This window comes from Vipera ursinii, assembly GCF_947247035.1.
Source record: "Vipera ursinii genome assembly, chromosome: Z".
NCBI classification, from domain to species: domain Eukaryota; kingdom Metazoa; phylum Chordata; class Lepidosauria; order Squamata; family Viperidae; genus Vipera; species Vipera ursinii.
In genome coordinates, this window is record NC_139517.1 from 16,268,151 (window position 1) to 16,287,159 (window position 19,009).

The 19,009-nt window shown below is 43.4% G+C and overlaps 1 protein-coding gene across 1 annotated transcript in view; it reads right to left on the minus strand.

Annotated features, from left to right (window-relative positions):
• CACNG6 (calcium voltage-gated channel auxiliary subunit gamma 6) overlaps nucleotides 1-18,728 on the minus strand; it is a 32,138-nt gene extending 13,410 nt beyond the window's left edge. Inside the window, exon 1 of the mRNA XM_083376538.1 lies at nucleotides 18,181-18,728. Within this exon, the coding sequence (XP_083232664.1) occupies nucleotides 18,181-18,505 (325 nt within the window). The 5' untranslated portion in view covers nucleotides 18,506-18,728. The remainder of the gene's footprint in view (nucleotides 1-18,180) is intronic.
• Nucleotides 18,729-19,009: the final 281 nt, after the last annotated feature.

Below are 19,009 nucleotides of genomic sequence, written 5' to 3' on the forward strand. Positions count from 1 at the left end.
GCCTGCAAAATCGGCCTGGGGGGAGCGAAATCGCTTTGCAGCCCTAGATCTGGGCAGCAGAAGCGTTTTGCAGGCCTCTAATGCCCGGATCGGGCCTCTGGAGCATCGGAAAATCACCCCACGGCCATGGATACAAACTCCAGAAGCTTTGAAAACGCTTCTGCTGCCCAGATTGGCTTGGGGGGGGGAGTGAAATCGCTCTGCAGCCCTAGATCTGGGCAGCAGAAGCATTATGCAAGCCTCCAATGCCCGGATCAGACCGCTGGAGCATCATAAAATGATCGGCCGGGGGGGGGGGTGCGAAATCCTTCCGGAGGCTTACCTGGACTCGTGCTGCAGCTGCCTCCACCATCCAGCCTGGATCCACCCAGCTCTTGCAGCTGCTCCCTGACTCTTAGTGCAGAGAGCAAGAGAGCAAGAGCACAGGACCACATGGAGAGGCCCCGCCTCCCTGTTGGGTGATGGCATGCGTGCCCACAGGGACGGCTCTGCGTGCCGCCTGTGGCACACGTGCCATAGGTTCGCCACCCCTGTTCTATGTCTCAAGTTTTTGGCATGGCTTCCTGTCATTCTGAAGTGGTCAACACTCCAAAACATTAGTTGATACCCTAAAAATTTAAAATATTTCCTCATCTAGGAAACAAACAAACAAATCTCAGAAAACCAGGCCCCAAATTTGAAAAAAGTCATTGCATTTTGCATCCTGAATTGTGATCTCTCTTATTCTTTCAAAACGTTAAGCGTGACCCTTCCCAAGCATTTATCAGGGCATTGACAGGGAGTGATCAAAATCAAGATGGTAGTCACAACTCCACAATTAAAGCCTTTCTTTCTGAACAAAGAGAAAAAAAGAAACTGGAGGAAGGCATCCAGTTTTGATCCAAAAGGCATCCAGTTCTGATCCAAAAGGCATCCAGTTCTGATCCAAAATGTTTCAAATGGTGTTTTTTGTTCAACCATAATTCAAAAGGAATACATTTTATAGTGGGTAGCCTCTCTTGAAAGTAATAATCCATAGAAATAGCTTCTCCCCACTATTTTTTTTAATCCAAGTGTGAGTCAACTAACACATTTGTACACATTTCCAGCACAGAACGATCCTTTCTTTCTGCTAATTCATTCTAGTCTGGTGTAACAACAACAGATCTGATGAATAATCTTGTTTTTGTTTTAATAGTCAAACATCTGTCCATTCACAAATCCTGTTCCATTATTGGATTGCAAAATCTGTGGTTTTCTTCAAAATGTATTTTCCACATAAGTGACAAACTGAATAACTTATGCTTTGTTAGTTATAACCCACAAAAACATGATGCTCCATCAAGGAAATGACAAAATGTCTATTTTTCCTATTTGACTTAATACAATAGGTATAGAGGTCCCTGCAGATTTTATCAATCATCTATTATTGCTTTTGGGCCATGTTTCCTTTATTTTCCATGATTCCTGTATTTTGGGTGGTTTGGGTGGACAAGTCAAATGGGCTGAGTGGCACATTTGCAATTTTGAAATTCGTGATGAGTTCCTTGATTTATATCTGCCTGATTCACTCCATATTATCAGGCATAAGAAATCAGGAAACAAGGCGGTTCAAATGAACACAGGTTTGTTGCATACTTAACACTATAAGAATCTGAACTGTTAATAGTCAAAGCAAATTGGCAGAAGATAAGAGTAAACGGAATTGAAGGAATTCAACATACTTAGATCTCTTCTGGACACAAAGGGACTTGAGGCTGATAACATGCTTGATTCCTCCCTCCAGCTCATCCTACTCATCTCCTACATCTATGCTGATATTTTAGTTTTTTGTGCTGTTTTAGTTTCAATGCAGTTTCTCTGTTTGTGACATTTTGTTGGCTGTACAAGCTCTGTTGCTTTTCACTTATTAGAGGATTCGCACATCCCAAGGGAACTGATTGAAACATCCACCTTCTATTTCTTTCATCTGTTGATACTTTTCTTGCTGTTACTGAACAATCTTTAGCAAGAAATTCAACTCTATGTTTCTTCCTGACAAAGTCACTAATATTTAACAAATTGGAATCCAAATCTGGAAAATGTATAGGTAGTCCTCAATTTAAGACCACAATTGAGCCCAAAATTTATGTTGCTAAGTGAGACAGTTGTTAAATATGTTTTGCCCCATGTTACGACCTTTCTTGCCACAGTTGTTAAATGAATCATTGCAGTTGTTAAGTTAGTAACCCAGTTGTTAAATGAATCTGGCTTCCCCTTTGACTTTCCTTGTCAGAAGGTCACAACAGTTGATCACATGACCCCGGGACACTGCAACTGTCATAAATATGAACTAGTTGCCTAGCATCCAAATTTTGATCTTATGACCATGGGAATGCTGCAATGGTCATAAGTGTGTCAGTTCATAAGTCAGTTTTTTCAGTGCCGTTGTAATTTCAAATGGTCCCTGAATGAACTGTTGTAAGTCAAGGACTAGCTGTAGTACATCCTTAACATGTAACCCAATTCATCAGCCAGTGCACATTTTATTTCAGCTTCATCAATCCTTTGCAAGCATATTTGTTTTCTGTTTTTCATTTCAGTCTCTCTTTGTATCCTGTATCAAGATCAACAAAAAAAATTTTTTTCAAACACTGGAGCTGTTGCTCTATTATGCATATATAATGTATCTTTAGGGAAGCTTATCTCATCCTCTTTTCTTCCCCAGAATGCCCTGTGGTACGTTCTGCGTCTTGCAGATAAGGAGTATTTTTCTCTAGCTTTCAAACCAGAAGCTTCTGTTTGCTCAAATAATCTCTCTATTCTCCTTGGGGATTCTTGCAGATGTATTTTAGATCTTCCTTGATCCAAACTCAGGCTATCCTGAAGCATTAATGCTATTATTTCAGCATGTTAAAATGTTGGGCCAGAGACATTTGAAGGAAAACAACTTTATCTTGCACTTCTGTGCCATTATTTTTGTAAAGTCGCGTGCTTCACATAGAGATGGACACAGAGCTGGGGTAACGATGAGTTTATTCAGAACAGAACGAACTGGGGAAACAGGGAAGCCTGGCGTCTATTTGTACCTGCCCAGGTAGATGGCATCCAATCAGTTCAAACCTGGGCTTCCTGCCAGTGCAGGTGACAATGGGTGTTGATCCTGGCTTCCCACCAGGCTGACCATGCCTGGGGCTGTCAACAGCTTAACTCATTAGGCTTATCCTGAGTGAGCATTTATCGCCCGGAGCTGTCCAACCCCTCTGCTGATCTGCACCATCAGCCTCCTGCTGTGCTGTCCTTTGTGTATGCTGGGAGGCATACACTGCAATTTTTAAGGAGCCTTCTTAGATCAAATCTGGGTGGCCTGAGATTCTTAAAAAGCACGTGCTTTCCATCAGATACCCTGTACAGCCAATAGTCTTTATACGGCAAAATTTTCTCTAAATTATTCCAAAGCTCTTTTGTGTCTTTCAGTTCTCTGATAGAAACAAGCACATTGTCATTACCGAACCAGAGATACATGCATGGGTGTTCCTCAGCTCCAGAGTCTTTTGCGTTTCCAGAACTTTCCATAATTCAGAGGTTTCCAAGAATATCTCAATAGTGACATGTCTGTTCTTCACAATCCTGGGAAGATAAAAATTGGCCTGGATATATTGCCTTGGGCATGCTGAGCTTCTTTGCTAGCAGCTGCTTGACAAAGGTAAAATAATAATATTTTTTTAAAAAAAACAACCCAGAAACAAAAAGAGACTCCAGCTGGTTCTCTTGCCTTTCTGCATGTTGTCAACCCAGAGACCGATAAGCTTTTGTAAAACTCTATTCCTGATTATGCCAACTCTGTAAACTGCTTAGAGAGGGCTGTAAGGCACTGTGAAGCGGTATGTAAGTGTAAGTGCTATTGCTATGGCTATTATCCAGGATTATCTAGTAGCCTGCAGCAGGAACTTAGCGGATATATTTCTGAAGCTATGCAGAGTGCTGAAGGAATATAGGTAGCACTTGACTTAGAACATTCATTTAGCCACCATTACAACAGTCCGGAAAAAAAGTGACTTATACCCAGTCGTCATACTTACAACTGTTGCAGCATCCCCATGGTCACATGAAATTTTGATTTGGATGTTTGGCAACCAGCAAATATTTATGATAGTTACAGCATCCTGAGGTCATGCGATCACCATTTGTGACCTTCCCAGCCACTGTCCAACAAACAAAGTCAATGGGGACAGCTGGATTTGCTTAATGATCGCATAATTCACTTAATAGAATAACAGAGTTGGAAGGGACCTTGGAGGTCATCGAGTCCAACCCCCTGCTCAGGCAGGAAAGCCTATACCATTTCAGACAAATGGCTGTCCAGTCTCTTCTTAAAAACTTCCAGTGCTGGAACATTCACAGCTTCTGGAGGCAAATTGTTCCATTGATTAATTGTTCTAACTTCAGGAAATTTCTCCTTAGTTCTAGGTTGCCTCTCTCTTTGGTCAGTTTCCAACTGTTACTTCTTGTTTTGCCTTCAGGTGCTTTGGAGAATAGCTTGACTCCCTGTTCTGTGTGGCAGCCCCTGAGATATTGGAACACTGCTATTATGTCACCCTGATTCCTTCCTTTTTTAAAACTAGACATACACAATTCCTGCAACTGTTCTTTATACAGGTGAAACTCGAAAAATTAGAATATCGTGCAAAAGTTCATTTATTTCAGTAATGCAACTTAAAAGGGGAAACTAATACATGAGATAGATTCATTACATGCAAAGCAAGATAGTTCAAGCCATGATTTGTCATAATTGTGATGATTATGGCTTACAGCTCATGAAAAACCCAAATCCACAATCCTCAGAAAATTAGAATATTACATGCAATCAATAAAACAAGGAGTGTACATAGAACAATATCGGACCTCTGAAAAGTATAAGCATGCATATGCACTCAGTACTTGGTTTGGGCCCCTTTTGCAGCAATTACTGCCTCAGTGCTGCGTGGCATGGAAGCTATCAGCCTGCGGCACTGTTGGGGTGTTATGGAAGACCAGGATGCTTCAATAGCAGCCTTCAGCTCTTCTGCATTGTTGGGTCTCATGTCTCTCATCTTTCTCTTGGCAATGCCCCATAGATTCTCTATGGGGTTCAGGTCAGGTGAGTTTGCTGGCCAATCAAGCACAGTAATCCCACGGTCATTGAACCAGGTTTTGGGGCTTTTGGCAGTGTGGGCAGGTGCCAAGTCCTGCTGGAAAATGGAGTCAGCATCCCCGTAAAGCTCATCTGCAGAAGGAAGCATGAAGTGCTCCAAAATCTCCTGGTAGACGGCTGCATTGACCCTGGATTTAATGAAGCACAGTGGACCAACACCAGAAGATGACATGGCTCCCCAAATCAACACATACTGTGGAAACTTCACACTGGACTTCAAGCATCTTGCAGTGTGTGCCTCTCCATTCTTCCTCCAGACTCTGGGTCCTTGGTTTCCAAATGAGATGCAAAAGTTGCTCTCATCAGAAAAGAGAACTTTGGACCACTGAGCAACAGACCAGGTCTGTTTTTCTTTAGCCCAGGTAAGACGCTTCTGACATTTGTTGTTCAGGAGCGGCTTGACAAGAGGAATACGACATTTGAAGCCCATGTCCAGGATCCGTCTGTGTGTGGTGGCTCTTGATGCACTGACTCCAGCCTCAGTCCACTCTTTGTGAAAGTCCCCAATACTTTTGAATGGCCTTTTCCTGACAATCCTCTCCAGGCTGCGGTCATCCCTGCTGCTTGTGCACCTTTTTCTTCCACACTTTTCCCTTCCACATAACTTTCTATTCATGTGCTTTGATACAGCACTTGGGGAACATCCATCTTCTTTTGCAATTACCTTTTGAGGCTTTCCCTCCTTATGGAGGGTGTCAATGATGGTTTTCTGCACAACTGTCAGGTCAGCAGTCTTCCCCATGATTGTGATTCCTACTGAACCAGACTGAGAGACCATTTAAAGGCTCAGGAACCCTTTGCAGGTGTTATGGCTTAACTGGCTGATTAGAGTGGGACACTTTGAGCCTAGAATATTGCACCTTTTCACAATATTCTAATTTTCTGAGATTGTGGATTTGGGGTTTTCATGAGCTGTAAGCCATAATCATCACAATTATGACAAATCACGGATTGAACTATCTTGCTTTGCATGTAATGAGTCTATCTCATATATTAGTTTCCCCTTTTAAGTTGCATTACTGAAATAAATGAACTTTTGCACGATATTCTAATTTTTCGACTTTCACCTGTATGTTTTAGCCTCCAGCCCCCTAATCATCTTTGTTGCTCTTCTCTACACTCTTTCTAGAGTCTCAACATCTTTTTTACATCGTGGTGACCCAAACTGGATGCAGTATTCCAAGCGTGGCCTTACCAAGGCATTGTAAAGTGGTATTAATAGTTTATGTCAGAGGTGTCAAACTTCCGGCCCTTGGGCCAGACGCGTCATGGCAAAACCGCGCCCACCCCATTGCCGGCAATGGGGAAAAAGCTCCGATACGTCACGTGATATCATATGATGTCGCGAGTTTGACATGTCTGCTTTACGTGATCTTGATTCTATCCCTCTATTAATGCAGCCTACCACTGTGTTGGCTTTTTTGGCAGCTGCAGCACACGGCTGGCTCACATTTAAGTGATTGTCCACTAGGACTGCGAGATCCCTCTCACAGCTACTACTATATTGCTAAACATTTTTGAAAAGCAAGTTGTCCACCTTTGAAAAGAGCACTAAACTCATATATATCCAGTTAGGCAGAAGCATTTCCAGGAGTCAGGAATCCCATCTCTTTAATACAGATAGTTCTCAATTTATGGCCATTCTTTTAGCAACCATTCGAAGGGATGACGGTGCTGAAAAAAAAATGACTCATGACTGGTCCTCACAACTATTGCAGCATCCCCATGCTCATTTGATTGCAATTTGCATGTTTGGCAGCCAGCATCTATTTATAATGATTGCAGTGTCCCGGAGTCACGTGATTGCCATTTCTGACCTTCCCAGTTGGCTTCTGATAACTAAAGTCAATGGGGAAGCCAACAGCAAGGTTTACTAATCAAGACAGTGTGATGTCTTGCTTAACAAGTGCAGCAAAAAAGGTCATGAAATCAGGTGCAAGCATGTGATATCTCACCTAATGACCACACTGCTAATTATGATGAATTTTTTTAATCCCAATGATGGTCACAAGTCAAGGACTATCTGAAATCGAAGCCAACGTGTAAGCTGAGGGAAGCACTTAGTGGTCAGAAGAAAGGGACACCCTCACGGGAGCCAGAAACAGCCATTACAGAATGAGCACATCCCCGTCCCTGCAACCTTGATTAGGGTATTGTTCTCCGCTTGATTATCTGGTATTAACCGCTGCTGGCCTGGGCATAAGATACGTTCTGCTCTTCTCCATTCCTTCTTAGCTTTGCTGTTGTCTCTTTTGAATGGCATGAAAATGTGACTTATCTCTACCGTATGTGTCTACCAAGAAGAAAAACACAACTCCACCGACACTGAGAAGGCACGCTACTGTGCATAAACAGGGAGCAAAACCCACACTCTTTAGCACTGATGACATTACCTAGTGGGGTAATGAAATATCTCCAAGCATACAAACAAGCTCAGACAGCAACAAGGGCTCCACAATAAACTTAGCCTGCTGTGAGAAGGGGGCCAATGTCTTGTCTCATATCTAAACAATTCAGTCAGAGGAATGGGCGTTTCCTGGTCCAGGTGCAGAATGCAATTCTTCCAGACGCCGGAGGTCTGAGCCATGGATATCCAGATCAGATGGCGTTTCTTTCCAGACAGATCTGAATCTGATGTCTAGAAATATCTCTCTCCAACATTTCATTCTTGAAATAGAGATGTTGAGGGCTAATTGGTTTGAAAATGCCTGTGTGTCCATCCATCATTCCAAGTCATAAGGCTGGCCCGAGATTATTACGCCTCCCCCGGGAGAGAGGTCAGGAGTGAAGCCAGACCAAATAGTGCCCGTTGACTATCATTTGTGCATAAAAAAGTGAATGGGGAATAGAAGTATAGCATCAACTTGGAGGGGAGAATTAAATTGAGCATGGTATCTGCTGAGACCTTCAGTCAGGCATCTAATTTCAGTTTGATGGACTGTCCGTTCTCTGCCACAGCCATCTGGTCAGCCGCTGCTCCCGTTGTCAATACCAGCAGCCCCATTTCTAAACTGGAATGTATCCAGATATAACTTTCACACTTTCATTTCCAAGGCTCCGAGCAACCTTCACTTTTGTACAAAGGTTAGTATACAGTATAGCGGCTTCTGTCCAGAGTGCCTTGCCATACCTGTGTTGTGGGACCGTTTATGGAGCTGCAATGCAGGGTCCCATTCCCATGGCCGTCACTAGCCTTGCCTTTAGACAACAGACAATTGTCAGTCACATCTGGAAATGGGCAACAAAGGGCTGGAGGAGCGAAGTGCTTAAGACAGATTAGAACTCACCGTTTCCCATTTTCTAGCCTGATGCTTTTAACTGCTACACAAAATTGGCTCTTTTACGTTTTGTACATGTTAACAATTTGGGGAGTGGGTGAAGTTAAGCATTAACTTTGCAGAACTAAATGCATCAATGTAGCCACTTCAAAAGATTTTTTTTTCCTATTGGTGCTTCAGGAGGATCTCAGATAGATACAAGGAAGAAGGTTGCACAGATGAGCTGCCACCGTAGATAAATGTTCTCTTTTGTTGAATTACAGCTAGTCCCCAAATTACAATAGTTCGTTTGGTGACCATTTGAGGTTACAATGGCACTGAAAAAAGTGACACATGACTGTTTTTTTCACACTTATGACCGTTGCAGCGTCCCCATGGTCACATGATCAAAATTCAAACCTTTGGCCGCTGGCTCATATTTACGACGGTTGCAGCGTCCCAGGATCATGTGATCAGCTTTTGCCACCTTCTGACAAGCAAAGTCAATGGGGAAGCCAGATTCACTTAACAGCCGTATTACTAACTCAACAACTGAAGGGATTCACTTAACAATTGTGGCAAGAAAGGTTGTAAAATGGGGCAAACGTAATAACTGTCTCTCTTAGCAACATAAATTTTGGGCTCAGTTATGGTCATAAGTCAAGAACTAACTGTATTTTCTCCCACTGTGTCATACAGAGAGAGGTAGGTAATAAATATTTCACTCTATGTGTTTCATGAACCCGGATCATTTTACCTCAGTCTTACCACAGATGGGAAAAAAGATAGATCTGGCCCAAATTTCCAACCACCAAACTTCTCAAAACAGATTAGGATAGAAATGAGAGATACCAATAAAGGAGAATATTTGTAGCTCAGGGTTGAAACGAGTGTTGCTTGATGTTCTCTGAGCTTGGTTGTTTTCTTGCAGACGTTTCATGACCCAAACCAGGTAACATCATCAAGGATAGGCCGTGAGATCATTCTTTGTCATAATTCCTCACATACTGTACTAAGCATCTGAAGCTAATTATTTCACTGTTGCTTCATCTTTCTTTTTTTCCAAAGGTTTTTTTTTAACATTTCTTTCCATTTTGGTTGCTAGTCTGGCACTCAAAATCCTTTCTAGTTTGTAAGATTGCCAATTTAGCACTTATGAATGTGCTACAGGGGGAAGCTGAACACTGTCTTGATGCTCATCATTACCGCATCAAAGGTTTTCCCCCACCCAGTTACACTCAGTTTACAACCATTCTGCACAGAAGCAATTTAAAAGTTGCTCTTCAGTGAGGAAACAGTAGAAAGAGAGTTTGGGTGTGAGAGAAAAACAAAAGATTTTCTCAATAACCTAGGACTAGCCCCAAAGATTTTCTGGTGTGTCTGGGCAGCACAAGCTGGCTTTACACATTGTGTAAGAGAATATCAAGGTTTGTTTTTAGTTCTGGGCATCCTGTGAATGTGGTTGATAAAATATTTTTTAAATCTTTTGGTGAACCTAGGTAACCATGAATAAAATTATTGATTCAAGTTTAACAAGATGACGGGATGCCCACAAGGGCTGTATCAAAAAAATCAAGGTGGTGGCCACAACCACACAGAAGATGAAGAAGAGAAAAATTATATAAAACTTTAGCAATCTTGGCTGAAATGAGGAAGGTTCGATCTTCTACAAGGCATCCCTGGAAGGGGTATTTGTGACAAAACTCAAGATGGTGGCCACAGCTGTGCTATCAAAGCCCCTCCCCTTTGGAGATGTGCAGCGCATATGATGTATATTGAAAAGGGGTGGGGCTTTGGTCCACACAATTAAAGCTCCACCCTTTTTTAAAATTTGCATTGTAGTACTAAAAAGAATGGGCCATGATTGTGTGGTTGTGGCCCCTGGACATAATGGAAAAATCAGAACTTAGTTCTTAAGGAAATAATAAGACCATGCATCTGACTCGGCACACCTGCCCTTTTAAAATTTTCTGACATTCAGCTTGAGACGATGTAAATACAGGTAGTCCTCAACTTACAACAGTTCGTTTAGTGACTTTTCGAAGTTAAAACAACAGCACTCAAAAAATGACGTATGACCGTTTTTCACACAATGATTGCCATGGTGACGCAGCGGTTAGAAGGCAGTACTGCAGGCTACTTCTGCTGACTGCCGACTGCCAGCAGTTCGATAATCATCTGCTCAAGGTTGACTCAGCCTTCCCTCCTGAGGTCAGTGAAATGAGGATCCAGATTGTTGGGGGAAATAGGCTGACCCTGTAAACTACTTCGAGGGAGCTGTAAAGCACTGTGAAGCAGTATATAAGTCTCAATGCTATTGCTATTGCTATTGCAGCACACACACCCCATGGTCATGTGATCAAAATTCAGGCACGTAGCAATTGGTTCATATTTGTGACGGTTGCAGTGTCCTGAGGTCAGGAGATCACCTTTTGCGACCTTCTGACAAGCAACGTCAATGGGGAAACCACTTAATAACTGTGTTACTAACTTAACAACTGGAGTGATTCACTTAAGAACTATGGCAAGAAAGGTTGTAAAATGGGGCAAAACTCACTTAACAAATGTTTTGCTTAGTAACAGAAATGTTGGGCTCAATTGTGGTCATAAGTGGAGGACTACCTGTGTTGCTGATATTACGGCAATTGCTCCACAGGGAAGGACACATTTCTGCCCTGATACAGTCCACAAGCTCGCTCATGTATGATTGTCTCTCATTGCTTCATTCAGCACTTGGCAAGGGGACTGAATCAAAAGACTTGACCAACTGTGGCACAGTGAGTCCTTGACTTACGACCATTTGTTTAGCTACCTGTTAAAGTTGCAATGGCACTGAAAAAAATGATTTATGACTGGTTCTTGGACTCATGACTGTTGCAGATCTTCATGGTCATGTGGTCAAAATTTGGGCACTAGGCAACTGGCATGCATTTCCAAGGCTTGCAGCATCCCGAAGTCATGTGATGGCCATTTACGATCTTCCGAACTGGCTTCCAACAAGCAAAGTCAATGTGGAAAGCTGGATCCCCTTAACAACCGCAGAATTCACTTCACAACTGCTTAAGGATTCTGCCAAACACGATTGTCAAATTGGGCCTGACTCACTTTAAAGCTGGCTTGCTTAGCACCAGAAATTCTGGTCCTAACTGTAGTCATAAGTCGAGGACTGCCTGTATTTCAATGCGATTTTGATCAGCCAAAATCAGTAGGGGGGATTTTTCGTAGTTGGTGGGTGAACGCCAGCATCACCTACACTCAGCGCGTCAGTGTCACATTCCTTGCGGCCAGCGGAGGAATCGGAGGAATCGGCTTCTTTCATGGCGGGGCAGGATGGTGTGAAATTTTAGTGTGCAGCTTTGGATCTGGGATAACTGCCGCACATATGCCAAGTGTGGGGCAACAAGTTGAACTGGAGGATAAGACTTTGATCCGGAAAGAAGAACAAAGGGAGCACAGCTGCTCTAACCAAACTGAAACGCCCCCACAGCTGCATTTCTTTGCAGAAAGAGGGGGGGGAAACATCAGCACAGCTAAGCAGCCTTTTGTTAGAAGTCGGCTTCATTGTGTAGGGAATTTAAAATGGAAGATGAATAACTTATCATCTAACTCAAAACAGAGGAAGGAAACCAGGCCTAGAGGGGGTGGGGTGACGGTAGAGGGGGAGCTTCATGCAAATCTTTTGCTTTAAGCTGAGCACATTATAGCGCATTCAGACAGAAACACTGCTGTGTGTGCATGCAGGAGAAAACTGGCAATATGCAATACAGGTAGTCCTCGATTTATGGCCACAATGGAGATCGGGATTTCCTATGCTAAGGCAGTTGTTTAATGAGTTGTGCCTGATTTTATGACTTTTGCCATAGTTGTTTACTGAACCATTGCAGTTGCTAAGTGAATCATGTGGTCGTTAAACAAATCCAGCTTTCCCTCCCTCATCCCCATTGACTTTGCTTGTCAGAGGTTGGCTGGCAAGGTCACAAATGATGAGCACATGACCCTGGGATGCTGCAGCCATCGTAAATACACGCCAGTTGCCAAGCACCTGAATTTTGATCCAATGACCCTGGGGATGCCGCAACGGTTGTAAGGATGAAGACCAATTATAAGTCACTTTTTCAGTGCTATTGTAACTTCAAACGGTTGCTAAAAGAACGTAGTTAGTTGAGGACTTCATGTAGTAGAGATTTTGTGGAATGGGCATCACCAATGAAATTCAATGGTGAAAAAAGTAAGGTTCTACATTTAGGCTGGAAAAACCAAATGCACAGGTATAGTATAGGTGGTACCTTGCTCAATAGTAGTGACTGTGAGAGGGATCTTGGAGTCCTAGTGGACAGTCACTTAAATATGAGCCAGCAGTGTGCTGCAGCTGCCAAAAAAGCCAACACAGTGCTAGGCTGCATTAACCGAGGGATAGAATCAAGATCACGTGAAGTGTTAATACCACTTTACAATGCCTTGGTAAGGCCACACTTGGAATACTGCATCCAGTTTGGGTCACCATGATGTAAAAAAGATGTTGAGACTCTAGAAAGAGTGTAGAGAAGAGCAACAAAGATGATTAGGGGGCTGGAGGCTAAAACATATAAGGAACAGTTGGTGGAATTGGGTATGTGTAGTTTAACAAAGAGAAGGGTGATGGGTGACATGATAGCAGTGTTCCAATATCTCAGGGGCTGCCACAAAGAGGAGGGTGTTAAGTGAATCATGTGGTTATTAAGCAAATTTGGTTTCCCCCATTGACTTTGCTTGTCAGATGCCAGCTGGGAAGGTTACAAATGGTGATCACAGGAACCCTGGGACAATGCAAGTGTCATAAATACCAGTTGCAGTTGCCAAGTGCCAAAATTTTGATCATGTGACCATGCGGATGCAGCAACGGTTGTAAGTGTGAAAACCAGTCATATCACTTTTTTGCAGTGCTGTTGTAACTGCAAATGATCACTAAACAAATGGTTGAAAGTTGAGGACTACCTGTAACGCTAGAGACCTGCTTTGTGCTTTCGTGATGTGAGGATAACTCAAGCTAGTCCAAGACAAATCATTCAGCATCACCTCCACACAATCTCTGTCTGCATTAAACTCTCCAAAGGAAACATTCTAATGTGAGAGAAAATCTCAAATAGTAGTTGATCTCAGGGGTTCAGAAGTAAAGCAGAAACTGTTAATTAAATTGGGAAGTTAAAAACATGTCCTAGAGAAAGGCAGAGGTAAACCAGTTCTGTGTACGTGGAAACTAAATGGGTAAGGCTACCAAGTCAAACTTAACCCAAGAAAGGTCTTACATTTTCCACACTACTGAAGGAAACTCACCCACTTTAACTCCATGCTCCCAATAATTTGCAAGCCACACAGACTGAGTTAATTTTGCAAATTCAGTAGCACATAAAGCAGGGGTCTTCAAACTTGGCCCTTTTATGACTTGTGGACTTCAACTCCCAGAATTCCTCAGCCAGGCACTGGCTGAGGAATTTTGGGAGTTGAAGTCCATAAGCCATAAAGGCCAAGTTTGAAGACCTCTGACATAAAGTATAAAAAAACTAGTCCTTAAAAAACAGGAAACCTTTCAGAATAAGCTTAAATATTTGGCCTGGCTTTAGTTGTTAAGTATGGGATGATAGATTTGGAATGATAAATATAATTGCATCTTAAGTTCTTGATTTCTCCTCTTCCCTTTGAATTTGGCATTGATGGCAGAGATTATAAATTGAGATGGGAGATGCATGGCTTTTTTTTTAAAAAAAATCTTTTGCTGTGACAGCTCATCAACATCCAAAATTAAAAACTGTTGAAAGTGATAACGTTAGTATTAGTCCAGGGATTAGACAAAGGATATGTATACTAAAGATTATACTTTGACTCGGCTTAATGACAGGGCTAGCCTGATGCAACCCAGCCAACATGCGTAATCGCAAAATTCCTAGAGAAAGGATGGGATATAAATGAAATGGTACATAACTGAAAATTTATAAGTGTCAGCATTTCTGAAATAGCAGATGCAATTAAGAAGTTTTAGCCCTGACAACACCTGTTCCTTCAACGCTTGAAATACTCCAAGATAATCTTGTCTCTTAATATCTACCCCAGCTGGAGATCCCTAGGAATTTCTGTTGTGCTTCAAATGAAATTTAGAAATCAAAGCCAAGCAACTGCAAGCATTAGCTATCTCTAAAAACTCACAATGTCTGAGCAAACAGTAAAGCAAAGAGAAAATGCGCTTGGATTATAAAAGGAGATTTTACGTAAAGGTAAAGGTTCCCCCGCACACGTGTGCTAGTCGTTTCCAACTCTAGGACGTCTCTGTGTTCATGTGGCCAGCATGACTAGACGCCAAAGGCGCACAGAACGCTGTTACCTTCCCACTGTAGTGGTCCCTATTTTTCTACTTGCGTTTTTACGTGCTTTCGAACTGCTAGGTTGGCAGAAGCTGGGATGAGTAACAGGTGCTCACTCCGTTACGCAGCACTTGGGATTCGATCCGCCAAACTGCCGACCTTCTGATTGACAAGCTCAGCGTCCTAGCCCACTGAGCCACCATGTCCCTTTGCCTATCTATATAAAAGGTAAAGGTCCCCCCGCACATGCGTGCTAGTCGTTTCCGACTCTAGGGGCCGGTGCTCATCTCCGTTTCAAAGCCGAAGAGTCAGCGCTTGTCCGAGGACGTCTCCGTGGTCATGTGGCCGGCATGACTAGATGCCAAAGGCGCACGGAACGCTGTTACCTTCCCACCGTAGTGGTCCCTATTTTTCTACTTGCATTTTTACGTGCTTTCGAACTGCTAGGTTGGCAGAAGCTGGGACGAGTAACAGGCGCTCACTCCATTACGCGGCACTCGGGATTCGATCCGCCAAACTGCCGACCTTCTGATCGACAAGCTCAGCGTCCTAACCCACTGAGCCAGATTTTAGCTGGGGCCAATTTGTGTGATCTTGCAAGAAAATCTGCACCTTGAAATACTGAACCACAGCATGAACAATTCTCTCTCAATGCCTTTGTGCGGAGGGGAGGAGAGACAGGAAGGACACTTTTCCCTTTCGCCATTGACTTTGTTTGTCAGAAGATTGCAAAAAGTGATCATATGACCCCAGGATGATTTGTGGGATTCAGCCGGTTCGCACCACTTCGGCAGCTAACTGGGAGCTAATTTTTTGTTGCCCAGGCCCAGAATGAACTTCCGGAAAGCGGCATCCACACAGAGAACCAGTTGTTTACATATTTGAATCCCACCACTGCCCACCGTAATAATAATAATAATAATAATAATAATAATAATAATAATAATAATAATAATAATAATAAGAAGAAGAAGAAGAAGAAGAAGAAGAAGAAGAAGAAGAAGAAGAAGAAGAAGAAGAAGAAGAAGAAGTAGTTGGAAGGGACCTTGGAGGTTATCTAGTCCAACCCCCTGCTCAGGCAGGAAACCCTATACCATTTCAGGCAAATGGCTGTCCAGTCTCTTCTTAAAAACTTCCAGTGTTGGAGCATTCACCACTTCTGGAGGCAGGTTGTTCCACTGGTTAGTTGTTCTAACTGTCAGGAAGTTTCTCCTTAGTTCTAGGTTGCTTCTCTCCTTGACTAGTTTCCATCCGTTGCTTCTTGTCCTGCTTTCAGGTGCTTTGGAGAATAGCTTGACTCCCTCTTCTTTGTGGCAGCCCCTGAGATATTGGAACACTGCTATCGTGTCACCCCTCACCCTTCTCTTCATTAAACTACACATACCCAATTCCAGCAACCGTTCCCTATATGTTTTAGCCTCCAGTCCCCCAATTATCTTTGTTGCTCTTCTCTGTACCCTTTCTTGAGTCTCGACATCTTTTTTACATCATGGTGACCAAAACTGGATGCAGTATTCCAGGTGTGGAATTTTGATCATGTGACCACGTGGATGCTGCAACCGTCATCAGTGTGAACAGTGGTCATAATGGTCCCTTTTTCAGTGCCATGGTAACTTTGAACAGTCACTAAACGAACGGTTTTAAGTTGAGGACCACGTTTAGTTCTTCCAGTAATTATGTATGACGATGAGAGCTGGACATTTAAAAAGTACAAAAGAACCATGATATGTGCCTTCAGATAGAACAGAGGGATTGCACGGAGAACCCCACCACTCAATCCTGAATTAAACAAAGACTGATTGCTTCAGATAGTGAAATACGTGGGGCGTCTGATGAGGCTGATGACGGAATGGAATAAAGGTTTGGGGGAAATGATGAGGTGGATAGATGGGATCAAAGAAAAATGTGCTAATCAGGAAGATTTGTTTCCTGGGGCCCTATAAGGGGGGCTGAATTCAGACACTCATGAACTGATGCTGTCGTTTTTTAAACAATCATTTTTACCAATTCAGTGGCCTCCTGATGCATTGGGAGAAGAACTCCTACAATCCTCCAGACAACAGGGTAACTGGCTCTAGTCCATCCGGATGTAGAAGGCTGTTGTTAAGGCAATTCTCCATTCAAGGAGGGAATGTGCTTGTGGAAAGTGGGTCCTGCAAAATGTGCTAGCAGGGCCTTAGTCACCCATCATTAGTCAAAGGGAATAAACACTTCAGCAATTCTTCACAACAAGTTCTTTGCCTATCATTGCAAAAAGACGCCAAGCCTGAAGTCATGAGCCTTGATTATAAGCAGCCTTGGTATATATGTGGAACGGAAGGGAGGGGGAGAAAGAGAGGAGAGACAGATGCCGTGCATCAGTTTGGGGGTTGTGAATAAATGAGGAGAGTGAATATGTCTAAGCAGGAAAATTAGCATTACTGTCAAGACGGGAGTGCAACAACGCCCTTCTCCCCTGGTCTTGCTAGCTGGAACTGCTGAAAAGTGTAATTTAGTAAGCCCTGCAGTGATTCCATTACATTAAGGAGAAGAACCCCAGATTCAGTGATGGCTACTAAAACCTTATTTTCAAATTGCCCCCATCGCCTTGCCTGGGCCATGCCTTATGATTCTATGCAAGACGCAGATGTTATGCTTCCACGTAAAAACACTGTAAGGAATTTTGTGTGACATCAGTGCCCACAAACTGTGTGTGTGAAGGCTTCACACACAGTCTCTTCCCCGTGCACATTTCTCTTCAGCTGCACGATTCTCCCCTGAGTGGCAGCAACATCTTCATAAATTGCCAGGTGGCATAACAGTTATGAGGAGGGCACCACTCAGGAGTAGCAGCTGTTTGGTTGGCTAAGGGGACTCCACTGGTGATGGAGTAGTAGACGGTGAATGGCTACAGAAGCGCAAAGTCTTTCCAATTACGTGTGTGTGTATGTGTGTGTGTGACAGAAATAACCTGCGTGGAAAGTTGGGTTGGGTTTTCTGGGGAGGTGAGAAGGGCAGCAAACCCACCTATCTTCTTCAGGACTGGCCTCATCCATCCTACCTCCAGGCACATTTCCTGCAACACAGGGACAAGCTCCTTGCAGCAGCAAAAGTCTTTGTATGAAGAAGCAGCAACGGGACATGGAGTTGAAGGAGACCAGCAGAAGACACTAAAGAGGTCTACAAAGTTGACTATTCCAAACAGAGTTGGAGAACATATTTAGAAGAATTTACCAAAGAGAAGAAGAGCAAATACTTCCAACACTGGAAGTTTTTAAGAAGAGACTGGATAACCATTTGTCTGAAATGGTATAAGGTTTCCTGCCTGAGCAAGGGGTTGGACTAGAATACCTCTAAGGTCCCTTCCAATTCAATTATTATTATTATTATTATTATTATTATTATTATTATTATTATTATTATTATTATTATTATTATTAATGCAAAGCACTCTTACCACCAGGTAGCTCCGCAGGCCCGCAGGTGTCTCTCTCTTCTCCCACATCGTAGACCCAGAGTTTCTTATAGCAGAATTTCCACAAGCCTAAGTGGGCGGCCTCGCAGATGGCGGAATGGTTCTGCTTGTAGGTGTTCAGTTCCACCCAGAATTCTGTGCCCACCGCCAGCACCGTCAGGGTCATCCCCACAATGGCCACAAAGAATGCCAGCTTGATCTTGCCTTCCTGCTCGTCCGCCAGAACTTTCTGCCGTTGGGTCTCTCCCCTCCTGTGCACGGTCATGCGCTGCTCCCGGTCCTGAAGGAAAAGGTTGGGCCACATCATTGCCCCTTTTCCTGATCCCTGCTTGTTTAGGGAATCTATTTTGCCCGGAAAAAAACAATAAAAATAAATAAAAGCTAGCTTGTCTGCTGCCCGTAAACACCCAAGCTCTGAGCCAGGTTTTGTGCTTGGGTTTGTTGCCCAGCTTTTTCTGAGTTTTATCTAGGTCAACACACTCCAAGCAGTGCTGAAAAGTTGTCGAGCACTCTCCCCGTGCCCCTGTGTTTTCGAGGCAGTGCCCCCAACTTGGCAAGGAGCACAGCGGCTACCTCAGCCACCCTGGTGCCTTGGCAAGCCTACAGAGCACCTGTTAGTGTTCCTCAGCCATCCTCCAGGCAGCGAGGGTTATTTTAAGCCGTGAGGTTGATAGACAGTCTGGATGTGTTTGTGTGCAGTGGTATGGTGCTCTTAAAAAAGCAGACGCTTAAATTGGACCCTTTCAGGAACCGGGGGGGGGGGGCTCTTGCGCCAGCTGCCCATTCCCACAGCACCCCCTGTTGGGCACGG